Genomic DNA, 13,493 nt, shown 5'->3' with positions numbered 1-13,493 from the left:
ACACTTTGTTTCCCTTTTCTTGCCATAAATTCGTTGCCTCGCCACGGCCAAACCGTTTGAGATATCCAAAATCCGTTTGCAATTAAACAACTTCAATGTGTTAGCAACAAGTTAAAAAAAGCTTGGTGTAAATTGGATAAACCCTGTAGGAGTAGTAGTATAAAATTCATAGCCTGTTTTTTCAAAAAATTAACATTCAACCAAAATAGCTGACTTCCTGTTGGTCGGAGCTAATGAATGTAAATTAGAAAATTGTCCGGCTTGATGAGAACAATATGTGTACCAAGTTTGGTGACTGTAGGAAAAACAAACCCCCCCACTTTTGTCAAAAGGTGGCGCTACTGAGCCCCTCCACCATGCCCATTTCTATGAGTAGGGTGAAGCTGCAGGCCCGGAGGCCCAACTGCACACTCAGACCTGCACGCTCAGACCTGCACTCCCAGAACTATCGTTTTTTTCAGACAGTGCCACCTGCTGTTTGGATGAATTTTTTTTTTTTTGTAGCGTGTGTAATCGTAATAATTTCTAGCAAGCAGCAACATCGGACAAGTGAGTAAGGTTATTCATTTTTATTAAAGTGATTCCTGAAAATTACCAGGTTTTATGGCATAAATCAATGTGACATCTTATTACGCCAACAAACGAATAGACTATTTTAGTATATAATGTTAGTTTAGATAGATAGTTCGATAAAATAAGCCGTGAATTGTGTTCTCCCCAGTTATTTTCAAACACGTGGTGCATAACCTATTATTGCTAGCTTAGTCAGTGTTTGAGATCAAATTAGTGTCGAAAGGTAGCATTATTTTATAATATTTACAGCCTGCTCTTATTTTCTGTGTTATTGTACCATACTGGGATGCTTAATATGTTTTCCAAAATAAAACGTTAAAGTAAAAATGATAAAATAAAAGTATAATATATATTACAATTATTATGTGTAACATATTTTAGTACTGTAGGTCTACTGTACGTATAGCTGTATTAACTACTATTATTTCATTCTAATATTACTACTACATTTACTATTAGTAGTAGTAGTAGTATGTGTAGGAAATATAATATTGCACGTTTTTTTTATTGTACTTTACAAATCTCAAATTACCACAGACAATAACAGTGTAACAATTAGCAATAAGTGTAATAATTATAATCTTTGGAATTATGATCTTTGGAATAAAATGCGGCCTTGAGTTTATTTTCATCAAAATATCAAGTAATCTGCATAAAATTTGACAATATAGCTCTGTTGGGTTGTCTAAATAATTTGTGTGTGACTTGTGTATTTTTTCTCAGATGGATATTACAATTCAAAAAGGCAATTCTTTGCCTGATCTAAAACGGTGCACCAAATGCTGCAGTAATTATCACTGTCCTTTTTGTGATGCCTCCGTTTTCCAACCAACACGGTTGGCAAAAGTGCAGACTCATCTGCAGGCACATTTCAACAGATCAGTCCAGCATGAAGGTAATATTTGCAAGTGTACATCTTATTAATGAAAATAAGACAGTCTTTTGCAATCTAACTGCTGTTTTTCAGAATTTAAATACAATGTGGACGCCTCTGCAGAAGTCAACCACATTATCACTGCCTCTACTGCAAATCGACAATTTTAAGAAAACCTGATTTTATTAAACATTTGACTCTGCAAACAAAAACACCAACCACCAACCCCTCACATAAAGCCACCACAACTTCTGCCACGACTCTGCCCATCAGTCACGTGCCTTCAATTATTATGTGTGCCACGACTCTGCCCATCAGTCATGTGCCTCCCTCTGCTGCCACGACTTTAGTACTGTGCCAGACTCTGCCCATCTATGTGCCTCCCTCTGTGCCACGACTCGCCCATCAGTATGTGCCTCCCTCCGCTGCCACGACTCTGCCCATCAGTCATGTGCCTCCCTCCGCTGCCACGACTCTGCCCATCAGTCATGTGCCTCCCTCCGCTGCCACGACTCTGCCCATCAGTCATGTGCCTCCCTCCGCTGCCATGACTCTGCCCATCAGTCATGTGCCTCCCTCTGCTGCCACGACTCTGCCCATCAGTCATGTGCCTCCCTCCGCTGCCACGACTCTGCCCATCAGTCACGTGCCTCCCTCCGCTGCCACGACTCTGCCCATCAGTATGTGCCTCCCTCCGCTGCCACGACTCTGCCCATCAGTCATGTGCCTCCCTCCGCTGCCACGACTCTGCCCATCAGTCATGTGCCTCCCTCCGCTGCCATGATCTGCCCATCAGTCATGTGCCTCCCTCTGCTGCCACGACTCTGCCCATCAGTCATGTGCCTCCCTCTGCTGCCACGACTCTGCCCATCAGTCATGTGCCTCCCTCTGCTGCCACGACTCTGCCCATCTAAGTCATGTGCCTCCCTCCGCTGCCACGACTCTGCCCATCAGTCATGTGTAGGAAAAATCCCTCCGCTGCCACGACTCTGCCCATCAGTCATGTGCCTCCCTCAAAGTGACCTGCCCACTCTGCCCATCAGTCATGTGCCTCCCTCCGCTGCCATGACTCTGCCAACCACTTCTGGCATTTCTAGGCCCTTCAAAAAAAATGGTCGAAAAAAAACAAAGCAACTAAAGAAATGTCCCAAATGTGATTTGATATGCCACCATAAAAATTTAAAAAGACATATAGAACGCAAACACACCCAAAAAATGGCAGACATTACTTCGTCATCCCATCTTGACAGTGAGTGCATAGACCCCCAGAATGGAGTCTATATGGTCTGCAAAAGTATTCATGGAGCTTCTAATCCACTCCATGTGCAATTTAAAATATGGGGGGAACAACATCGTGTTTCATGTGAATTGAATGAGTGCCAGACTAATATGGAGTTGGCTTGGAGAAGTGGACTGCTGTCATACCAGTGTGTTCACCTCCGGTCAGTTACATACTGCAAAAACTTTTTAACCTCACCTTCACTCACAGAAGAAAGTTTAAAAGAAATGGTTAAAAGCAAGTGGTTTGGGCAGGACAAAATAAAACAGTGTGTTGATCGTCAAAAACTAGCCCAAGAAGAAAATGCACCACTGTCAGTTGAATCCAAGATTGGAGTCCCACCAACAAAAAGATTCATATCGGTCTATGAGCCAAATATATCATATTATAGTAGGTTGGGCAGAGTCATGGTGTCATATGACACCAAGAAGAATATATGGCATTGTCCCTGTGCAAAAACCCTGAGGTCATGCACCCATAAATATGTTGCAAAATGGCACCTCTTTCAAGTGCACCCTGAACTCTTCCGAAAGGTTCGGAGCACTGAAAGCACTGAAGAATTTCAGGCAACAGCGATGGGGGAAAGTGATGAAAGTGAGACTTACCCTCCAAAGGATGTTTCTAAAGTAAAGCGCATGGTAGAATATATCCTAAAGAATAAAAAGCTACCATCTACTATTCCCAATCATTTGAGGTTTTCTTCAGTCTCTAAGGGATTTCCACAACACCTAATCCCTGATGAGACAATGTGCTACCAACTGCTCAGACCGCACATTGCTCAGTGATCCTGTCTGCATTACACGTAAAGCGAAAATTCTTACAACTACAGAAATCGTCCAAGGTGGATCGTTGTTACAGCTTTTATTTTATTATAATTATGAATAAATACTAAACCATGTTTTTTTTTTTTGTTTTTTTTTTACATTCTCTATCTGCAGATATTTCAACCTACTACAAATTCTGTCCTCTGTGTGGAATGGTGTACCGTTACCAAGAGTGGGGTAACGGTTTACATAATTTCAATGACCATGTCCTCCTTGAACTCTCTCTCTGCCTCACCATAAGAAACCTGTTGCAGGTAATCATAATATTTTTTTTCCAATAATAGAATTTCTTCATAGTATTGATTTAAATAAGATGTACTGATAATGTGTGTGTGTTTTTTTTTTTTTTTTTTTTTTTTTTTTATCATAGGTGCATACAGCAGTCAGCAGAGTAGTGGAGTACTTGGAGATGACTACAGGTGTACAGTTCCCCTCAGCAGATACTGTTCTCCATGGCTATCTCCACTTTGAGGCCCTAACTGACCATGAATATCAGTATTCATGTGTGTCTTGTGGTGACCATCCACCTGTGGTCATAATGGACCTCCACAAGAAGGCATCCTTTCATCTTTCCGGTAAATTCCTTTTAGGGGTATAAGTTGCAGAGAGGTAACCCAGATAGCAAGCCATGATCCGAAATAATGTTGAATCAATATTAATTTGTCAACGTTAACATAATTGAATCAATATCACTTTTGCACCCTCAATTAATGTTGAAAAAATGTTGACATTTCAACAAAAAATCAATGGTAATGGCATTGAATCAGTGTTTGAACTCTCAGAAAATGAAACACAACTACAACTGACTTAAAGCCACACAGCCTGAAATCAACTGAAGATAAAAGAAGACAATAAATCTCTCAAGATCTCAGCAGAAGTTCTTTTTGAGAATTAACAGGTTTAGATGTTGATGTTTTATTGAAAATGTTTGGTCACCATTGTAGTGGTCAGTGGTTCCTTTAGTTGGGCAGTTTGACTCTTGGCTTTTTGTGTGAGTTTGTGCTCTTTGTTACAGTGTTTACTAAAACATGTCATTTGTTGCAAAGAGACAAGAAACTAGTATATAAGACAGTTTTCTGCCTCACAAAGCAGAGTGTTAACTTTGTTCTCAAAAGAGGTTATTTTGTTATTGAAAAAATGAATAAACTTTCTTCTGATAATATTCTGATATTTTTTTAAAAATACCTTAGATTTTTTTGACAGACATCAAGAATGAGAATCTCAACAAGTAACATTTGCCGCAATTGTGGGAGCCTTCTTTGAAATATCTTCAGTTGATTTCAGGCTGTGTGGCTTTAAGTCAGTTGTAGTTGTGTTTCATTTTCTGAGAGTTCAAACATTGATTCAATGCCATTACCATTGATTTTTTGTTGAAATTTCAACATTTTTTCAACATTAATTGAGGGTGCAAAAGTGATATTGATTCAATTATGTTAACGTTGACAAATTAACATTGATTCAACATTATTTCGATCATGGCTTGCTATCTGGGAAGTCTTTGGTTTATATTATATATTTATTTTCTTTAGTGAGTGACCTTTCACAACCTCCACAAGATTTTAATGGAGAGGTGGATTTAGATCTGTTTTGGAAGGCACTGACAGAAGAACGGATTGCTTGAGGATTTTTTTCAAGTAAGGAAATTAAATATACCAGAAATAGCATGTCACCATTATTTAATTTCATAAGTGTTTTCAGGGGTAAAATCTAAATTCTTTGATGTACTAACATGTTTGTTTATCCCACAGGCCAAAAAAACAACCCATTTTGTGTTCCACCTAGTTACAACTTTTGGGCACCCTGGATTGGGAGTAAGACACACCGAGCGAATGTTGTTCTCAATACTGAATTTGAGAAAGTGCACAAAGCTAAAACTGCAGACCGGACAGAAATAACCGTCTCTGAAGATCGCTTAAAAGACGAACTTTCGAAACAGAAAGTAAAAAATTTCTTGCTAATTTTGTATTATTTGTCAGTGTTGGCATTTTATTTCACACATGTTCTTTATGTGATAGGTGGAAGTGATAAGAAGACTGTGTCAGGAGTGTGGTTTAGATGCCAAAGGCTCTCGCACAGATCTACTCCTGCGACTTTCGGAGGAGATGAGGTCAAGGGAGGCCTATGACAAGGTTTTTGAAAAGATTTGGGCTGCTTCAGGTAAACATCAATGTTGCACATTGAAATATTACGAATAATTCAGAAATGTGCAAAGTCACATACCCATAATGGGCCCTATTTTCCGCTTGGCACTGGTTGGGGAGTGACTGGTGGTGTACAGCTTTAGGGGGTGTTGGAGGCGGCCTGGTCTGACACTTCGGTGTGTTGTGGCCTCCGTGTGGCGGAGTGCAAGCCTAATCAACGTATGCACATCTGCTAATGAATCAGTTTTTGCATTAATATTAACACGTTTCATTAAAATAATAGGCTGCTATAAAGACATTATTACAGTCAGTGTGTATACAATATGAAACTCACTGGGTAGAGGCAGCTGCTGATTTTTTGAAAGCCATTCCATTATGCAACCTCTTTTAGCAGCAGAAGCAGTGTGTGTACCTTTCACCTGAAGATGGGAAGACCTGTCCTCTCCTCACTGTCTTCTTCTCCCGCCTCCCCCCTCTTCTCACCACACCTTGTTCTCTTTTGCTGTTACTACATCCATGACACTTTCTGGGTTCATCCAAAAGCAGTGTTTAAATCATTGCTCTTTGTCTTGGACCAAAGTATGGCAAATGTACAGTATGAAATTCATGGTATAATGGGTGTACTCACTGTCTAAATAAATCCAAAAAAAATGATTATAAATTGAAATATGAATAAAAAATAACATGAAATATGATGTAATGTAGGGCACACTGATTATATCATTCAAGTTTCAATTTAGAGGGCTTTCCCAAAGTTGAATTGATTGGATGTAGTAGGGGCAGGGTGAAGGCACATCCATACAGGTGAGGGGTGAGGTCCGGAGGACCACAGGTCCGGACAGGGCATAACATAAAGTAGTTCATAAAGAAAACATTATTCTTACACTGTGGGGAAAGTGGAGGAAAAGTGAGTGAGAAGGGAGAGCGCTGTGATTTGCTCAGAGCAGAGACGCCCCTTACTCTGAAGCACTACATCTTTAAAGTTTTTTCAGCCCCAGTTCAGTTTCTCAACATCTACTTTAAGGTCAACGCCACTGCCCTACATCATAACCTATGATCATTGTAGGGCCAATGTCATTCATGGGATTAGAAAAAGTGTTTTTAACAATTTTTAACAATCTTTGTTGTATGTTTGTCTGTTCCAGGAGGTTGGGCTGTCATCATGTGCCCTTGTGGCATAGTGTACAGTATAAAATGTAATCTGCGAGCAGAAAGTCCACGGGATTTTGCAGATATGCTTCTGTCTTGGAAGCATCTGCCTAATATTGTAATTTACGACTTTGCCCGTGGACTATCCACCCACACAAACCTGAGGCAACCCATAACTTTCACACCTTTCGAAGGAAGGTTACTCAAACCAACCCCTGAAAATATTACAAAAGCAAAATCAGGAAACCTATAGGTTACACTGCCGTGGCTCACTGCGAAAAAGCAAAGTCCAGATCCAGATGGTCATCCAATAACTGGTTCTGCAGAACACTATGTTCTGTATGACCGCTTTCCACGAAGACAACACAAAAGACCCTCGTGATTCACTGAGGAAGCTTCGTCTTGTGCCTCAACTAGCTGGCAAAGTTAACAGTCAGGCTGCAGAACAGCTTTTTTCAAAGCTAAAGAAAAATAACTACTTTATGAACATGGCATTACCATCCACACATGTTTTCCTCATGCGAAACATCATCCACCATTACAATGTCAGAAAAAATGAGAAACGTCTTCATGACATAAAAAAGGAATTCAACACAAACATTCACATGAATGTCCACAGCCAGGTTGTGTTAGGTAAGGTCTCCCTTACTCATATTTGTGTAACAAATACAGCACTATATCCTTAACTAGGGCTGGGCGATATATCGCATGCGATTGTCACGCGCATTTCGTCAGTAAAGCCGGTTCCCTGATTACCGCTAAATCGCCTACCTGCTTTATCCTTAACTGTACTTATGTGTATATTTGTATTTTGTAGATAATCCGTTCACCACAGAGAAATGCATGGACATGTGAATTGGTAATTTGACTGTTCGGTCCAGTTGCTAAATGTCAAGTTTCTGTTCTCTGGTTTGATGTGTTATTTTTCTAATTTTGGTGCTTTAATGTACTTTAAGGACCACTGACAGAAAATGTTGTGACTGCACAAACGACCGCTGCATCACCAGCAATAACATCAGTCACATCTCCTCAGTCATCAGCAGGGGCGCAGATAGGAATTTGTAACTGGGGGGACCAAGCTGTCAGCAAATGATTTAAACTCAATTAGTTATTTGGCGTAATTTGGGCTTTAACTTGTGCTCAAGTAGTTACTTTGCAAAATTTGGGCTAATGCTTTGCACTTAAAAGCCATTGGGGGATTCTTATTTGGAATCACGGATAAACAACAATGAACAAAGGTAAACAAAGGCCTACCTGATCACCACTAGCAATGCATGATCAGACTGTTATTTACTAGTATGCCAATCACCCACCAAAACTTAATTTGTCTTTAGCAAAGTATGTTTTATTTAAACATTTGCTTATCTCAGCATAGAAAGGCTATCATTATGAACAAAAAAAGCAAAGAACCTATGTGCAAAATAATAATAATAATAATAAAATAACAACAACAACATATTTACATAAATAAAAATAAGTATGTATACGGAGTATGAGAAATTCCGTCTAGTGCAGCCAAACAAATTTACTTAATGAAGGACCCAAAAACATCTCTCCTCCTTTCATTACCCTGAACATACTGCTGGGCAATTTCTTGTCTGTCCAGTCTGTCAAGTCTAAAACTACTATTTCAAATGTCTAAGAATAACTAAACATTTGAAATTTAAGTGTTAATTACAAGTTTGTTGCAATTTACAGAAATATCTTTCAAACGATTTTTTTTTTCATCCTAGCCCATAATTTAAGAATCTATATCCTCCGTTGCTCCATACAAAAAACAAAAAAAAACATGATTTCCTGCTATAAGAGGATGTCAAAAGTTTATGTAGGCCTTTATTTGTTGTTTGCATAAACCTTGCACCACACACATTTACTTATTATAATTATTTTTATAGTGGCTTGCATGACAGTGAACTCAATTTATACAGTACAATGGGTTAAATGATCAGATAAAAAATTATTTCCATTATGTTTGGCTAATTGACTACCATTCATATAACCACAGTTTTACCACAAATACCATGGTTAAACTCGGTTAGAGTAGCAAAACCATGGTTAATTTGTGGTTACCATGGTTTAACTATGGTTTAACTACATGGTTTAACTACATTTTTTTGGTTTTATTTGTAGTAAAACCATAGTTCATTTTCGTAAGGGCATTATTGTCAAACTAGCTATTCTCCTTCAAAAAAATCTAACCTGCCACATATGGGAAAGTCAACAGGCACAGGATACTTACATTGTTTGTTTTTTTTAAAAACGAGGTGATTGTTTTTTGTCTCTTCTTTCCGAAATCACCGACTCAGTCGGTGTCAGCTCAGTCATAGTATATGATCACTATGGTTACCGCTCTAAGTCCTACAGGCACGATTGAGGCAGCTACCAGCTCCTCCGCGCCAAGTCCGCGGTTTTCCATATGGGTTTTCCCGCAGAATTGGGCTACTTCATCACTATTTCCGCGGGCTGTTTTTCATGTCGCGGGTTGAAGCAACACCAAATGTGATTTTTACCGGGGAAGCAGTCCCCCTGAAACGCGATTGGGCTTGTTTTGAGTAGCAATTGGGTGGGTTTTGTTGTAACCTGGCAACCCTCCCGGCGTCACTCAGGAGTCGTAGCAAGCCAAGCACGCGAGCGCACACACACACACACACACACAGAGCGTAAACGTCAGGTATCGTGTGTTTATTGACAGCAGAACAGCGTGTAGTGAGAACGTGACTAAAAAGTAATAGTGACCGGTGTAGATTATTATTGTGTGTCACCTTGCTCTGCCCCGTTCGTAGGGGGGACGGATCGGGTCACTATGAATCTGGGGGGGACATGTCCCCCCCGTCCCCAGTGCCATCTGCGCGCCTGGTCATCAGTTCCAATTACAGAAAAAACAGCTTGTGAACCTACCACTCTTCTGCATTTTTTGGAACCTACAAAGCCTTGGGAGAGGGACTGGCATCCATTACAAGAGAAACTGGTGAAAATTAACACACACACACACACACACACACACACACACACACACACACACACATATTTATTGTTATTATTATTACAGCTTGATTATGTGCTGGACCGAAATCGCCCTGGCAGTGAAATAATTGTGAAGGAGGGGCAAATGTGCCTTATCCGAGAAGAATTTTGGAGCCTTGGATTGTTGAGGGACATGGACTCCTCATGTAAGCAGTCTGTTTTTTATTATAATTTTTTTTTTTTTTATTAAACACATTGACTTATCAGAGTATTTATTGCAGAATTGGAAACGCCTGCATGAAGCTTATTTGTGAAATGGCTCGGCAAATTGTATGTACCATAAAATGTAACATTCAACTGGTTATAATATTTATATAAATTATGTTTTAACTTGATCCAAATTTAGAAAAAAAAACATTGTTCTAAACTGTGTGAAAATGTTCATGTCATTGTCAACAGTTTCTTTTCATTCCTTTAGGGCAAGGACATATACATTGAGGACTTTTTTGTTGTCCCTGTATGGAAAAGAACTCCTAACAACCCTGTTACTGGATTACCGGTGAGTGTATGTACTGTATTTACTATGTGGGAGGTAAAAACTAAATTAAAGGACATAACTGTCCTGATCAATTCTAGGAAGATGCAGACTTGAAAGACCTGTTAGTCTTTCCAGCATGGACAAATGCTAATGGACCAGACCACTTCGTTGTCTGTGTAAGAAAATATTGAAATGTCTAGTGTATACGTTGATTGCTATTGCAATGTGTGTGTTTCTAAAATTAAACACTGAAAAATCTTGGAAGACGCAATAAGGTTCAAATGAAATATTTTTACACCTTTAATGTTGTAGATAATGATGCCGCTTCGAAGAGAGATGGTGTTTTTAGACTCTCTGTACACAGAGCATGAATCAGGATTTGGAGATGAGGAAGTACAGGGCAATTTTTAGGTCTATCAATAAACTAAGACATGTTTCAGCCTTTATCTGATATATGGTCTACGTTCCTATAGCCATTTCTATCCATTTCCTAACCATGTGTTATAGTGCTGTCACTTCTGGCTGCGTTCCTATAGCCATTTCTTGCACTTCTGGCTATGTTCATCTAGCCTTTTTTATGCATGGTGTTCTAAGAGTTGAGGTGAGCTGTTATTGTCAATATTACTTCTAATATGTTTTGTCTACAGGCAAATTGCTTACCAAGTTGATCATGGGACATGGAATGAAAAGACTGGATATGATTTTCTGGTGAGAAATCAACTTAAAGAATTGTCATTATTTGGCGTTTACAACAGTTATTTTTTTTGTACATTATTCTAAAATAAACTTGTCTGTTCACTGATTTTAGGCTTTGCCACGTCAGACAAGAGGGAATGATTGTGGTGTTTTTGTACTCATGGTAAGATTTAAAATTGTTGAGTTAATTGATTTAAAGCTTTTGTAAACGAATATTTTAAATTGTCAATGACTGTGTCTTCTCTCTTTCCAGTACACCCTCTCAATGGTGTGTGGCACTGGGTTTCAATTCCAGGAGGTAATATTTTTTTTGATGTAACCTTTATTTTACCAGAATGTTGTTCTTGTCAGGATGGTGCTTTTATTTCTCATAGCTAAAATGTAACTCAGGTGGTGGTGTATTTTATCTTGCTTTACTCTAAGCAACATTTCTTTCAAAAAGGGGCATAGTTGTTGCAAGCACACCCAACATCATGTATTAACAAAAACATGTTGGTTAACTGTTAAGACTAAACAGTCTTTCTTGCAGATGGATATGCCTATCATCCGCCGATGGTGGTGCCTTCTACTCATGGAACGATTTCAAATTGATGGGTATGTCAGTATTTTTTACATTTTGATCTTTTAAATCTGTCAAATTTCTATTTGATATTGTGTCAATACAACAACTTAGAACACGAGTATCAAAACATCCTCAATATCTCCTACCTGTAACCAATTATAATGAATTTTGTCTTGCTTGAAAGCTATGGCCGCAGATTTGCTTTTTGGACTGAGGAAGCAAGAAGTGTATTGGAGGGAAAGACTCTGCCCCTTTTTAGGGTGGAAAGAAGAACCACATCCAATGTTCCGGCACATGTCCAAGCAGTTCAAGATCGGGACAGGACTGATAAAAGATTAGTGGACTTCATTCTCACATCAAAATCAGCAGAGCAGCATTTGGTGGTAATGATGGTTCCACTTTAAATTACTCCTCCAGACTTAAATATAGTCAAGTGACAATTTAACTATTATTTGCCACATGTAATTAATAACTTGTGCATTTACATATGAAATATAATTTCCTTCTGTGGCCCTAAGGATATTCTGAGTGGGAAAAGGTCAAAGTGGTTTCCACTAAAACCCCATTTTCAAGTGCCTGTCTACATTGAAAATGAGCAGTCCCAGACAATCCTGTACAACTACATGAAAGGAGTTCTTAATAAAACCCAAACGCAGCTGACCTACAGTGATGAGGTGGACTTCATTTGTGGATGTCTCCTCCCAGAGGTAAGCCTAAAACATTTTTGAACATGAGCATGTTTATGTTCTGCAGTGTGTGCATGTTTTGTTTTATTTTATTAATTAGTTTATTTGTACAGGCCATTATTCATGCCCTTGGCGAGCTGCAGGGCCTGTCTTGGCAGGAGGCTGAAGAGACGTTCCTCCAGGGCCCCACTTATCACTCAAGGTATGTTTTAAATTTTTTGTTTGTACACAAACTGTTGGATTTTTGTGTTACACAACATTTCTGACAATAGAATTTATCTTTTCTTTTAGTGAAGTTGAGGAATTTGACAGGAGAATTGCTCGAGAAATGAAAAATCACCCCATTTGAATGTAAAGCATTTATTTTATTTGATGTTGTTTAATATGTAATATATACATTATTAACCCAATTATTTTTTTCACAGTTTTTCTCTTCATTGTTTACAGCATGATGTCTTGACGGACCACATGAAAAAGAATACAAAAATAAAGTTTGGTGTGAGAAAATGACTCTGGAGCACTATCATTTATTGTATGTAAATATAGAGTTAATGTTCATCCCCTAACTCTATACTGAAGAATGTGATAAATCCTTAAGAATTAGGAAAACAATCAATGACTATGAAAATATTTAAGTAACTGAACAATTTCTATTTACAAACAAAATTAATAAAAATAAACCAGACTTAATGCATTAAATCATAACCTAGTATGTGTAATATTTTATAAAATAATGCATTCAGTCATAGCATAATATTTTCTACAAGAAAAAAATAGTGTAAGTTACAATCTATCAGCAATTGAATTCAGATTAGGTAATATCTAATCAGGTTAAAAAACCTTCCGAACAGCAGGTGGCACTGTCTGAAAAAACGATAGTTCTGGGAGTGCAGGTCTGAGTGTGCAGTTGGGCCTCCGGGCCTGCAGCTTTATAATGTTGATCCGCCATGGCGCGAGCGCATCTCGCTCTTAAAGGGAATGGGAGATGACACTCTGATTGGTTTATTTCACGTTACGCCCAAACCACACCTATGAATAATGAAGCTACTTCAGACCAACCCATTTTAGATTTGCGCCGGGCGCAAGAGCCATTTATCCCGCCGGGAATATAGCAACAGCGCCGAGACCCGCCCACAAAGTTACTTGCGCTTCGCGCTTTGACACTTGCGTTTCAGATCGTTAAAATAGGGCCCATGGTGTGAAACAG

At 38.9% G+C, this 13,493-nt stretch overlaps 1 protein-coding gene and 1 pseudogene across 6 annotated transcripts; both read left to right on the top strand.

The window, feature by feature from the left end:
• Positions 1–3,253: 3,253 nt before the first annotated feature.
• On the top strand, positions 3,254–10,006 carry LOC125276134 (annotated as a pseudogene).
• Positions 10,007–10,086: 80 nt separating this feature from the next.
• On the top strand, positions 10,087–12,796 carry LOC125276166 (PWWP domain-containing DNA repair factor 3B-like). Of its 6 annotated transcripts, XM_048203679.1 has the most exons (12): positions 10,089–10,134; positions 10,283–10,363; positions 10,441–10,518; positions 10,990–11,050; positions 11,151–11,201; positions 11,292–11,336; positions 11,568–11,632; positions 11,785–11,983; positions 12,119–12,307; positions 12,400–12,488; positions 12,578–12,637; positions 12,712–12,796. In XM_048203679.1, the coding sequence occupies exons 3-11, from the start codon at positions 10,487–10,489 to the stop codon at positions 12,633–12,635; spliced, it is 789 nt and encodes a 262-aa protein (XP_048059636.1). In that variant the 5' UTR covers positions 10,089–10,134; positions 10,283–10,363; positions 10,441–10,486; the 3' UTR covers positions 12,636–12,637; positions 12,712–12,796. The 6 variants fall into 6 exon arrangements, with proteins under 6 accessions (XP_048059638.1, XP_048059636.1, XP_048059634.1 ...); XM_048203681.1 differs by lacking the exon at positions 10,441–10,518 and having other exon boundaries at positions 10,087–10,134; XM_048203680.1 differs by lacking the exon at positions 10,089–10,134 and having other exon boundaries at positions 10,247–10,363.
• Positions 12,797–13,493: the final 697 nt, after the last annotated feature.

Source organism: Megalobrama amblycephala, linkage group LG9 (assembly GCF_018812025.1).
Source record: "Megalobrama amblycephala isolate DHTTF-2021 linkage group LG9, ASM1881202v1, whole genome shotgun sequence".
NCBI lineage: Eukaryota > Metazoa > Chordata > Actinopteri > Cypriniformes > Xenocyprididae > Megalobrama > Megalobrama amblycephala.
This window is presented reverse-complemented; position numbering and strand designations above follow the sequence as displayed.

Coding starts and splice junctions, on each gene's coding strand:
- LOC125276166 (XM_048203677.1), top strand. CDS start 10,242: ATGTTCATGTCATTGTCAACAGTTTCTTTTCATTCCTTTAGGGCAAGG. Junction 11,202..11,291: donor GTGGTGTTTTTGTACTCATG/GTAAGATTTAAA, acceptor CTCTCTTTCCAG/TACACCCTCTCAATGGTGTG. Junction 11,633..11,784: donor GAACGATTTCAAATTGATGG/GTATGTCAGTAT, acceptor CTTGCTTGAAAG/CTATGGCCGCAGATTTGCTT.